The sequence below is a fragment of the Oncorhynchus tshawytscha genome, linkage group LG01, assembly GCF_018296145.1.
Source record: "Oncorhynchus tshawytscha isolate Ot180627B linkage group LG01, Otsh_v2.0, whole genome shotgun sequence".
NCBI lineage: Eukaryota > Metazoa > Chordata > Actinopteri > Salmoniformes > Salmonidae > Oncorhynchus > Oncorhynchus tshawytscha.
The window spans coordinates 81,655,269-81,668,827 of NC_056429.1; the positions used below are offsets into that span (position 1 = coordinate 81,655,269).

At 42.1% G+C, this 13,559-nt stretch overlaps 1 protein-coding gene across 5 annotated transcripts in view; it reads left to right on the top strand.

Moving 5' to 3' along the window:
- The window catches only part of adkb (adenosine kinase b), a 298,620-nt gene that overhangs the window by 194,615 nt on the left and 90,446 nt on the right, over positions 1–13,559 (top strand). For all 5 annotated transcript variants that reach the window (XM_024431956.2, XM_024431987.2, XM_024431976.2 and 2 more), the window contains one exon: positions 363–533. In XM_024431956.2, coding sequence (XP_024287724.1) covers positions 363–533 — 171 coding nt within the window. The remainder of the gene's footprint in view (positions 1–362; positions 534–13,559) is intronic.

Genomic DNA, 13,559 nt, shown 5'->3' on the forward strand with positions numbered 1-13,559 from the left:
CCCGTACTGTACGTGTGGAGCTATGGGGGCTGTTTCTAGTGCACTTGGAGATCATAACAGTGAAGAAATTATCATAATGCTTGTGTATTTTATCATTATTTATATTATTATTATTATCTGTTTGCAGGGTGTTGTCTCTGTGTGTGTGTGTGTGTGTGTGTGTGTGTGTGTGTGTGTGTGTGTGTGTGTGTGTGTGTGTGTGCGTGTGCGTGTGTGTGTCTGTGTGTCTGTGCGTGTGTGTGTGTCTGTGTGTGTGTGTGTGTGTGTGTGTGAGAGAGAGAGAGAGAGATACAGGGAAGAAACATGATGATACTAGTGTATATTGTCTTGTTTCATGATGTTATATCATGTGTTGTGTTCAGGGTTTCTTCCTGACGGTGTCCCCAGAGTCAATCCTGAAGGTGGCGAAGCACGCCTCTGAAAACAACAAGATCTTTAGCCTGAACCTCTCGGCTCCCTTCATCAGCCAGTTCTTCAAGGAGGCCATGATGAAGGTCATGCCGTACGTCGACATCTTGTTTGGCAACGAGACGGTGAGTGAAATGGGCCATTGTTCAAAGGCCTTCCCACTGGATTGATGTATTCTGTTTACACAGTTCAACAACACATCATTCTGGTTTAGTGAGAGAGCATTTGAGTGTGTTTGTAAGCTGCCCAGTGCTGTTCACTACTACAGGAACAATTCCAACCATGCTACACATTCCAGTAAGGTAAGAACTGACGGCTGGCTGTGGTTGCGGAACGTGTTTTTCAAAGTGACTTATTGAGCTAGAGAGATGGAAAAATTCTGTCAGTTTGAGCATTATGTCTTTACATCTGGCACATTCACAGACATTTTAATTGATGTCCCTTGTCCCTGTCAAATAAATACATATCATGTCCTCTCACCTTGTTGAAAGGAAAATGGTGTACACCGTCCATGGAATTAGTACATGCATTATTAGACGTTTAAATGAATGCTATCTAGCCATTGAGTCTCAAAGAATATACTGTAACTTAAAAATACTTAATGAGCTAAATTCTACTGTCATACACCTGTAAACGATGTAATTGCCTGTTGCAAAAGAATCAATAGAATAGTGCCAAAAGTGTAAAGCTCACCCACCTGACATTCCAGGATGGCTAAAGCAAACGCTCAAACCATTTGAACCGAGGTCTGGAAGTCCCCCTCTAACAGGGATAGCCAGGCTTGGGGTTAACTTGGGGTTCCAGTGAACAGCGGAGCTGAAGACATACTGCACCTATGGGGGGAGAGCTTTGGACTGCCTCCCAGTTCCCCGTCTTCCCCACTACCCCCTACTGCTAAAGCTACTAAACATACAGGGCCTTGTTTGGATCGAGATGCAGTCCACAGACTAGAGGAGGAAGTGGAGGATACCATCTCAACATCAGACTATTTATTGCTTTAGCTGACTTCACCCCTACTTCTCATAATTGCGGAAAGGAATAATTCTATTAGGTTGCGTCGCAAATTGGCAGCTTATTCATATTCCCTATGGGGCCTGGTCAAAGGTTGCAGTTCACAACCCCATAGGAAATATGAATACGCTATAGGAATAAGGTGCCATTTGGGATGATGCAGCCTACATTTTGCAAACGTTATTTATTTTCGGGTGGTTGGGTGTTAGCTAGCCACTGTAACACTACTGGTTAAGGTATGTTACACACGCCACCGGTCATTACATTTTAATGACGGTGGATAATTATAACGTTAGCTTGTGTTGGAAGAGCTGTGCAATGGTGTTTGTGAAACAATGCTGTTACAATGTTTTGTGGAACAAGTGAAGGAAGTTCCCCTACTGTACAGCAGCTCCAGTAAACATCATCCCTTGTTATGGTTGCAAAATTCTGGTAACTTTCACAAAAATGACCAGCTTTACCAGAAATCCCAGTGGGAGGATTAACTCCCTGCGTATTTTCTCCTGATTCTGAGAATCCTCTAACTCGGATTTCTTGAAAACCTAGGAATTTTCCACACCCTATGCTTTAAAGACCTTAAAGGAAGTAGAAGAGTTCCTCTTTGAGTGTTTTGACACCTCTTGGGCAGTTGGCCCCCTCTATGTCAGACTGTTGATGGAGTGGGGTGTACAGGAGTGACTGCTCATATGGTTAGACCGTGGCCTCCTGTGGTGTGTTGCAGTGGGGAGCCAGTCAGGGTTGGAGCTGCTTGGCGATCATGCATGGTGCATGATGAGTGACAGGCAACAGGACTGCCTCAGCCATGAAACACACACACTTTTTCATGTCGTCTGACCATAGCACCGCCTGGAGTTTGATAAACGGCATTGGCACTTGAATTGGAACCGGTGCTATGGTCAGTGTTGAAAATGTAACCATAGGAAGAAAAGTAGCTTGTCTCTATGGTAAAATATGGTGGTGCATATTTGACGTTAGTGGGATATTTTGCTTGATGTTATATGGGGTAAATTTGACATTTTAGTCATTTAGCAGATGCTCTTATCCAGAGCAACTTACATTAAGTGCATTCATCTTAAAGATAGCTAGGTGAGACAACAACATATCACAATCAACTATACCTGACACAAACATTCCATTCCAGTTAAACAATGGATATGTAGCATTTTGCAACAAAAAAATGTAATACACATCTAAAATCTATGCATAAAAAAATCAGAGAACAGTAATAGTTTACAAATACTTGAAGTTACCCATAAGCAATCATGTCTGATAAAAAAAACAAAAATGTGAAAAATTGGGGGATATAGCGATTTGCAATATTTATTTTATACAACCTTTTTTGCTAGCAAGCCAACTCTGGCTATCACAGTCATGCCAATCTATGCAGCCAAAAGTAACAGCAATGTAGCCGCATTTGCATTTGTTTAAACTGTTTTTGAGTGACATTAATTTGGATACTTCCATAACAATGAGCTGTAGTAATGCTCGATTTCGCCTGGCATAGAACATAGAGCATAGAGCCTTCTCGTCAGGACACTGTTCATTACGAGGAGATTGCATTGCATATCAAACACTAGGCTAGCTAAGTAGTTTGTTGCTAGCAAACCTGTCAATAGGACAACCAAATTCAACAATATCAGTTGCTGAAAAAAGCTGGTCAAACTAGAAAGATATGGGAGGATTTGACAGCACAGAAGTGTGTGTGTGAGATTGTGCTGCTGTAACTCTATCCTGCTTCTACTTGTTTGAGCCTTGGCATCACACAGCCCTGCCTGGCCTATCATAGACAGTCTCTCTCTCTCTCTCTCTCTCTCTCTCTCTCTCTCTCTCTCTCTCTCTCTCTCTCTCTCTCTCTCCTGTAATTACTGCCCTTTTTGGGACATAGTGTAGTTAGTGTCTGACTCTGCTCTGTTCTGCTGTTAGCCCCCCACACACACATTCTGAACCAGAGAACTGTCAGTCTCTCTTACACTGCCTGTGTGTCTGCGGCTGGGGGCCACTGACATAAAGCTAGACAGTGGATGGTGAGGATAGAGAGATGGAGGTGTGAGTGCATACAGTCACACATCAGACAGCGCTGCCTGCTCCACTTGATTGGCAAACGTAGTGTGATAACCTGGCAACAGCAAAGGCCTAATTAAGTCCTCTCCTCCCTTCTCTCTCTTTCTCCTTCTCTCTTTCTTTCTCTCTTCTTCCCCTTACTTCTTATCCCCTCCTCTCCTCCCCTCCTCTCCTCTCTCTCTCCTGACTAGCTACCTGACATGAAGCCATCCGGGGCATTACCATTCCTCTCCGTTTAATAGCCACAGCTAATTTGTTTCCATTGAGGGAGTCATTACCACCTGAAAAAATTTACCATATGCCAGAGGATTCATTCGCCGATAAAATGATCAGATAATTTGGTTTTGCCGTTTGAGCATACCGACGAGATAAACCACACAATGGAGTCGAGGGAGGGAAAGGGAAAAGGATTGGGCAATTAGGCTAACATTAGCCTTGGATTTATATTGTGGGAATTTTGGTGTGGGCCTATTCCCTATATAGTGCACTACTTTGTACCAGAGCCATATGGACCCGCGTAAAAAAAAAAGTAGTGAATTAAATAGGGAATAGGGTGTAATTTGGGACGCATTTAGACATATCATAGATAGAGAAATGGAACGATTAATTGAGACAGAATTAATCACCCTGACTGATGTTTCCTTAAGCCACGATGATTCATAGCAGTTCAATTTAGATTGCTTATAGTAATTGGGACATTTTTGTTCAGTCCTAAATATGGGCAGCAAGATGAAGAAAGCGGTAACATAGAAGTAAAACGGTTTTAACAGTTTAAAATAATGTTCTTCCCTCATATAACAAACTGCGATGCTAATACAGATGAAGAGGCTTTAGGATTATACTCCACAGACAATTTCAATTTCTCCCATGTTCCTCTTTTCCGTGGCATCACACAGCCTTGCTTATCATAGACAGCCTCCACCTCTTCCTTTCCCCTCCCTCCCTCCCTCCCTCCCTCCCTCCCTCCCTCCCTCCCTCCCTCCCTCCCTCCCTCCCTCCCTCCCTCCCTCCCTCCCTCCCTCCCTCCCTCCCTCCCTCCCTCTGTCATTTACTTTATAGGCCTATAGCCCATCTGCCCCATACGGGGAGCTCCTTCCAGCCCTGTCCAATCCATTCAACACCTCCACTCTCCTCTGCTCTCAGGAGGAGCTTATTTATGTGGGCCAAAGGCCCATCTTCCAAACGACAAACGAGAAGCCACCAACCATTGTAATTGAATACTCAATAGGCAAGCCATTTCAAAAAAGTGGGAAATAGCATATTGCTAACATATTAATATACCCTGCCCTGGCGAAGGAACCATCATCATTCTAGTGTTCAAGCTGTTTTTAAAGAGCATTTAGCCCAAGTGCTCCCAAGTTCCTGGGGCTATAAAAAGAAGAAATTACTTATTTTTCTTCTTCTTCTTTCGCCTCTGTTGTAGTTCCTATGTTATGAATGTTTCCCTACATAATATTATCTGTGTGGTTGATCTGGCTTATTTTCCCATCCACCCCCCAGCCCAGCCCTTCTGTTATCTAGGTGGAGGGTGGAGGAATAGAAGTAGTTCTACAGAAGGTTATTGTCATGAAAATCTCCTCAGGCGTTTTGACCCCCAGCCCTGTTCTCTCTCTCTCTCATCCTCCATCTGCATGCAGTGTGTGTGAGGTGGTGTTTTTTTGGGGGGATGTTGGGGTAATGATGTTTGCAGTGTGTGTGTGAGGTGGTGGGGTAATGATTTTTCCAGGATAGTTGACGCGGGTGTCTGTGTGGAAAAGGCACACAGACTGAGGGGCAGTGGAGAGAGAGCTAGATATACAGGGCAATTTAGACCTGGGTTCAAATACTATTTCAAATCTTTCAAATACTTTGTAGTGTTTGCTCTAGTCTGCCTGGAGTGCCAGGTGGGCGGGGTTTGTCAGGTGGGTGGGGTTTCCAATGTTAGTTTTACTCGTTATTCATTATTCACTTTATTCTTTCCTCGTCATTATTTTTTATTTCATCTTTAACACTGCATTGTTGGAAACGACACGTTAGTAAGCATTTCACTGTATGTCTACATCTGTTGTTTACGAAGCATGTGAAAAATCTGATTTGATTTGGAACAAAAACTTTTCAATTGGTTCCATTGCAACAGGCAAGTCATCAATTTATTCACAGCCAAAGTATTTTTAATTATTTCAAACAGTACTTGAACCCAGGTCGGATAGATATACGGGGCAATATGGTCATGGTGTTTCTCTTCTCCAACATCTCTAGCAATATGATTCATCATCCTGGCTTTGTTTGTTTGATGGACTGCTTGGAGGCCTGTGGCTGAGAGGGAGGGAGAGCAAGAGGGAGTGAGAGAGAGAATTTCCCATTGATAGCTCACCCACAGCGGTCTGGAGATGTGCCTCTTAGCTTGGGGAAAATATCCTGTAGGTCAGCCGGCCGGTCAGTCAGTCTCACTGGCGAAAACAAAGAGATGTGGAAGGCAGATTAACTTAACTGAAACACCCTCCTCTTTTAAAGCTTGTCTCTCTCTCTCTCCCTCCAAGTTTCCTCTGAGGATAGTAGACAGAAACATTAACCTCTGTGTTTACACCATGGCCTGATGATATCCAATTGGGAGGCCTAATTCCATATAGGAATTCCATATCAGTCTGGCAATAAGAAAGCAGCTTGTGGGCCTTGAAGTGGACCCAGGGTTGCCAGTTGAGACCCCGGGTTTACACCATTGCCTGATGAGAAGCCAACCAGGGCAGGACCCCTAGCCTTTGTCCCAAATGGCACCCTATTCCCTGGATAGGGCACTGTTATATGGTCAAAAGAAGAGCACTATGTATAGGGAATAGGGTGTCATTTGGGACGCACAACTCATTTGAACTTAGACTGCTGCCCTATGTACAGTCTTGGCCAAAAATTTTGAGAATGACACAAATATTAATTTCCACAAAGTTTGCTGCTACGGTGTCTTTAGATATTTTTGTCAGATGTTACTATGGAATACTGAAGTATAATTACAAGCATTTCATAAGTGTCAAAGGCTTTTATTGACAATTACATGAAGTTGATGGAAAGAGTCAATATTTGCAGTATTGACCCTTCTTTTTCAAGACCTCTGCAATCCGCCCTGGCAAGCTGTCAATTAACTTCTGGGCCACATCCTGACTGATGGCAGCCCATTCTTGCATAATCAATGCTTGGAGTTTGTCAGAATTTGTGGGGTTTTGTTTGTCCACCCGCCTCTTGAGGATTGACCACAAGTTCTCAATGGGATTAGGGTCTGGGGAGTTTCCTGGCCATGGACCCAAAATATCGATGTTTTGTTCCCCGAGCCAATTAGTTATCACTTTTGCCTTATGGCAAGGTGCTCCATCATGCTGGAAAAGGCATTGTTCGTCACCAAACTGTTACTGGATGGTTGGGAGAAGTTGCTCTCGGAGGATGTGTTGGTACTATTCTTTATTCATGGCTGTGTTCTTAGGCAAAATTGTGAGTAAGCCCACTCCCTTGTCTGAGAAGCAACCCCACACATGAATGGTCCCTGGATGCTTTACTGTTGGCATGACACAAGACTGATGGTAGCGCTCACCTTGTCTTCTCTGGACAAGCTTTTTTCCGGATGCCCCAAACAATCGGAAAGGGGATTCATCAGAGAAAATTACTTCACCCCAGTCCTCAGCAGTCCAATCCCTGTACCGTTTGCAGAATATCAACCTGTCCCTGATGTTTTTCCTGGAGAGAAGTGGCTTTTATGCTGCCCTTCTTGACACCAGGCTATCCTCCAAAAGTCTTCGCCTCACTGTGCGTGCAGATGCACTCACACCTGCCTGCTGCCGTTTCTGAGCAAGCTCTGTACTGGTGGTGCCCTGATCCCGCAGCTGAATCAACTTTAGGAGATGGTCCTGGCACTTGCTGGACTTTCTTGGGAGCCATGAAGCCTTCTTCACAACAATTGAACCGCTCTCCTTGAAGTTCTTGATGATCCGATAAATGGCTGATTTAGGTGCAATCTTACTGGCAGCAATATCCTTGCCTGTGAAGCCCTTTGTGTGCAAAGCAATGATGACGGCATGTGTTTCCTTGCAGGTAACCATGATTGACAGAGGAAGAACAATGATTCCAAGCACCACCCTCCTTTTGAAGCTTCCAGTCTGTTATTCAAACTCAATCAGAATGACAGAGTGATCTCCAGCCTTGTCCTCATCAACACTCACACCTGTGTTAACGAGAGAATCACTGACATGATGTCAGCTGGTCCCTTTGTGGCAAGGCTGAAATGCAGTGGAAATGTTTTTGGGGGATTCAGTTCATTTGCATGGCAAGGAGGGACTTTGCAATTAATTGCAATTCATCTGATCACTCTTCATAACATTCTGGAGTATATGCAAATTGCCATCATACAAACTGAGGCAGCAGACTGTGAACATTAATATTTGTGTCATTATCAAAACTTTGGCCAAAACTATATATAGTCATTGAACACTGGTCACTTTAATAATGTTTACATACTGTTTTACCCACTTTATATGTATATACTGTATTTTAGTCAAGGTTGATTCTAAATAACTACTGCTGTACATGACTTTCCTATTCAAATAATTTCGATACACACCATTATTTATATATATATACACACACACAGTGGGGCAAAAAAGTATTTAGTCAGCCACCAATTGTGCAAGTTCTCCCACTTAAAAAGATGAGAGAGGCCTGTAATTTTCATCATAGGTACACTTCAACTATGACAGACAAAATGAGAAGAAAAAAATCCAGAAAATCACATTGTAGGATTTTTGTATGAATTTATTTGCAAATTATGGTGGAAAATAAGTATTTGGTCACCTACAAACAAGCACGATTTCTGGCTCTCACAGACCTGTAATTTCTTCTTTTCTTCTGTAATTTCCTGTTAAGCCTCCCCCCTACTTTTTCGGAAATTCTGTTAAAAATCGCGCAACATTTTGGCGTCCTGCTACTCAGGCCAGGAATATAGTATATGCATATGATTAGTATGTGTGGATAGAAAACACTCAGACGTTTCCAAAACTGTTTAAATCACGGCTGTGACTATAACAGAACGTCTGTTTCATCGAAAAGCGCAGGAAAATCTGATCACTGGAGATGGAAAAAAATATCCATGCGCCACTTCAACCCATTGTTAAAGGTGAAATTAAATGAGGCCGAGCTTGCAGTACCTACAGCTTCCACAGGATGTATAGAGTCTCCTCATTTGATTCTGATTTGTCCCAACATCGAATTTACATCGCCTCCTGATGATTTTTATAGCTTAAGTTATACCTAAAGTTGCATTAGAAAGGTATTTCAAGTGTTTTGTGAAAGTTTATCGTCGAATTTTTTAACTTTTAAAAATGACGTTAATGCTATGAAACGCTATTTTTTTCCGTTTATCACACAGTCTTCATAGATCGATATCTAGGCTATATAATGAAACGCTATTTTTTCCGTTTATCACACAGTCTTCCGATATCTAGGCTATAATGGACCGATTTAATCCAAAAAAAGACCCAGTATTGATTATGGGACATCAAGGTGTGCCAAGAAAGAAGATGGTCAAAGGTAATTAATGTTTTATATTTTATTGTGCGGTTTGTGTAGCGCCGACTATGCTAATTCTTTTGTTTACATCCCCTACGGGTCTTTTGGGGTGTTGCATGCTATCAGATAATAGTGCTTTCGCCGAAAAGCATTTTAAAAATCTGACCTCAACAACGACTGTAGCTTTATTTCAATACCAAGCATGTGTATTTTAATGAACGTTTGCGTTTTAACTAATACTATTAGCGTGTAGCGTAGCGCATTTGCATTTCCAGAGCTCTAGGTGGGACGTCTGCGTCTCAAGTAGGATCAAGAGGTTTTTAAGAGGTTCCTCTGTCCTCCACTCGTTACCTGTATTAATGGCACCTGTTTGAACGGTCCACAACCTCAAACAGTCACACTCCAAACTCCACTATGGCCAAGACCAAAGAGCTGTCAAAGGACACCAGAAACAAAATTGTAGACCTGCACCAGGCTGGGAAGACTCAATCTGCAATAGGTAAGCAGCTTGGTTTGAAGAAATCAACTGTGGGAGAAATTATTAGGAAATGGAAGACATACAAGACCACTGATAATCTCCCTCGATCTGGGGCTCCACGCAAGATCTCACCCCGTGGGGTCAAAATGATCACAAGAACGGTGAGCAAAAATCTCAGAACCACACGGGGGGACCTAGTGAATGACCTGCAGAGAGCTGGGACCAAAGTAACAAAGCCTACCATCAGTAACACACTACGCCACCAGGGACTCAAGTCCTGCAGTGCCAGACGTGTCCCCCTGCTTAAGCCAGTACATGTCCAGGCCCGTCTGAAGTTTGCTAGAGAGCATTTGGATGATCCAGAAGAAGATTGAGAAAATGTCATATGGTCAGATGAAACCAAAATATTACTTTTTGGTAAAAACTCAACTCGTTGTTATTTGGAGGACAAAGAATGCTGAGTTGCATCCAAAGAACACCATACCTACTGTGAAGCATGGGGGTGGAAACATCATGCTTTGGGGCTGTTTTTCTGCAAAGGGACCAGGACGACTGATCTGTGTAAAGGAAAGAATGAATGGGACCATGTATCGTGAGATTTTGAGTGAAAATCTCCTTCCATCAGCAAGGGCATTGAAGATGAAACGTGGCTGGGTCTTTCAGCATGACAATGATCCCAAACACACCGCCCGGGCAACGGAGTGGCTTCGTAAGAAGCATTTCAAGGTCCTGGAGTGGCCTAGCCAGTCTCCAGATCTCAACCCCATAGGAAATCTTTGGAAGGAGTTGAAAGTCCGTGTTGCCCAGCAACAGCCCCAAGACATCACTGCTCTAGAGGAGATCTGAATGGAGGAATGGGCCAAAATACCAGCAACAGTGTGTGAAAACCTTGTGAAGACTTACAAAAAAACGTTTGACCTCTGTCATTGCCAACAAAGGGTATATAACAAAGTATTGAGATAAACTTTTGTTATTGACAAAATACTTATTTTCCACCATAATTTGAAAATAAATTCATTAAAAATCCAACAATGTGATTTTCTGGATTTTTTTTCATTTTGTCTGTCATAGTTGAAGTGTACCTATGATGAAAATCAGGCCTCTCTCATCTTTTAAGTGGGAGAACTTGCACAATTGGTGGCTGACTAAATACTTTTTTCCCCACTGTATATATATATATATATATATATATATATATATATATATATATATATACTTTTTAAAAATTATTTTGGGGATTTGTGTGTATTGTTCTGTATTGTTAAGTAGGCTGCACTGTTGGAGCTCGGAACATAAGCATTAAGTTGCACCTGCGACAACATCTACAAAATATATGTACTCGACCAATAAAATGTGATTTGATTCTCAGCGAACCGGCACAATCGGCATTTGTCATCGGAGAGGAAAAATACATTTAAATAATTAGACACGGCACTTTTTTGTCTTTCATGACTGACTTTTTATTTAATGTACTGTCTCTCCATCTGTGGTGATGAGTCCCAGGCCAGCGTTGCTGTGTTCAGTAGTACAGTTGAAGTTGGAAGTTTACATAAATTTAAACTCAGTTTTTCACAATTCCTAACATTTAATCCTAGTAAAAATTCCCTGTCTTAGGTCAGTTAGGATCACCACTTTATTTTAAGAATGTGAAATGTCAGAATAATAGTAGAGAGAATGATTCATTTCAGCTTGCATTTCTTTCATCATTCCCAGTGGGTCAGAAGTTTACATACACTCAATTAGTATTTGGTAGCATTGCCTTTAAATTGTTTAACTTGGGCCAAATGTTTTTGGTAGCCTTGCACAAGCTTCCCACAATAAGTTGGGTGAATTTTGGCCCATTAATCCTGACAGAGCTGCTGTAACTGAGTCAGGTTTGTAGGCCTCCTTGCTCGCACTCACTTTCTCAGTTCTGCCCACACATTTTCTATGGGTTGAGGTCAGGGCTTTGCGATGGCCACTCTAATACCTTGATGATAAGTTTCTTCAAGTGCAGTCGCAAAAACTATCAGGCATTCATGGTCGAATTGATGCAAAGAAACCAATACTAAAAAACACCAATAATAAGAAGAAACTTGTTTGGGCCAAGAAACAGGAGCAATGGACATTATACCGGTGGAAATATGTCCTTTGGTCTGATGAGTCCAAATTTGACATTTTTGGTTCCAACTGTTGTGTCTTTGTGAGACACAGAGTAGATGAACAGATGATCTCCGCACATGTGGTTCCCACTGAAGCATGGAGGAGGAGGTGTGATGGTGTGGTGGTGCTTTGCTGGTGACACTGTCATTGATTTATTTAGAATTTAAGGCACACTTAACCATCATGGCTACCTCAGCATTCTGCCGCGATACGCCATCCCATCTGGTTTGTGCTTAGTGGGACTAGCATTTGTTTTTCAATAGGACAATGACCCAAAACTCTCCTCCAGGCTGTGTAAGGCCTATTTGACCAAGGAGAGTGATGGAGTGCTGCATCAGATGACCTGGCCTCCACAATCACCTGACCTCAACCCAATTGAGATGGTTTGGGATGAGTTGGACCGCAGAGTGATGGAAAAGCAGCCAACAAGTGCTCAGAATATGTGGGAACTCATTCAAGACTTTTGAAAAAGCATTCCTCATGAAGCACACCCTGATCAGTTTCACCTGTCCTCGTTATTGTCTCCACCCCCTCCAGCTGTCGCTTGTTTTCCCCAGTGTATTTATCCCTGTGTTTCCTGTCTCTCTGTGCCAGTTCGTCTTGTATGTTAGTCAAGTCAACCAACTTGTTTTTCCCATACCCCCTTTTTACTATTCTCTCTGGACTTCTTTCCTGCCTGCCTGATCATCTTGCCTGGCCTGACCTTGATTCTGCCTGCCCTCCGGTACCTTTTGGACTTTGAACTGGTTTTGACCCTTTTGCCTGTCCAGGACCATTCTCTTGCCTTCCCCTTTTGGATTAATAAATATTGTACGACTCCAACCATCTGCCTCCTGTGTCTGCATCTGGTTCTCACCTTGTGTCATGATAGTTTGAGAGAATGCCAAGAGTGTGTAAAGTTGTCATCAAGGCAAAGGGTGGCGACTTTGAGGAATCTAAAATCAAAAACATATTTTGATATATTTAACACTTTTTTGGTTCATACATGATTCCATTTGTGTAATTCCATTGTTTTGATATCTTCACCATTATTCTACAATGTAGAAAATAGTAAAAATAAAGAGAAACCCTTGAATGAGTAGGTGTGTCCAAACTTTTGACTCGTACTGTATGTATGTGTGTGTGTATGTAGATAGATACATACATACGTACAGTGGGGAGAACAAGTATTTGATACACTGCCGATTTTGCAGGTTTTCCTACTTACAAAACATGTAGAGGTCTGTCATTTTTATCATAGGTACACTTCAACTGTGAGAGATGGAATCTAAAACAAAAATCCAGAAAATCACATTGTATGATTTTTAAGAAATTAATTTGCGACAGATTTCTACCTTGTCAGCCCGGGGGATTCAATTTTGCAACCTTACAGTTAACTAGTCCAACGCTCTAACCACCTGCCTCTCATTGCACTCCACGAGGAGCCTGCCTGTTACGCGAATGCAGTAAGCCAAGGTAAGTTGCTAGCTAGCATTAAACTTATCTTATGAAAAAACAATCAATCAATCAATCATAATCACTAGTTAACTATGGTTGATGATATTACTAGTTTATCTAGCGTGTCCTGCGTTGCATATAATCGATGTGGTGCGTATCGTTGCTCGAATGTGTACCTAACCATAAACATCAATGCCTTTCTTAAAATCAATACACCGAAGTATATATTTTTAAACCTGCATATTTAGCTAAAAGAAATCCAGGTTAGCATGCAATATTAACCAGGTGAAATTGTGTAACTTCTCTTGCGTTCATTGCACGCAGAGTCAGTGTATATGCAACAGTTTGGGCCGCCTAATTTGCCAGAATTTTACGTAATTATGTCATAAAATTGAAGGTTGTGCAATGTAACAGGAATATTTAGTCTTATGGATGCCACCCATTAGATAAAATACGGAACGGTTCCGTATTTCACTGAAAGAATAAATGTCTTGTTTTC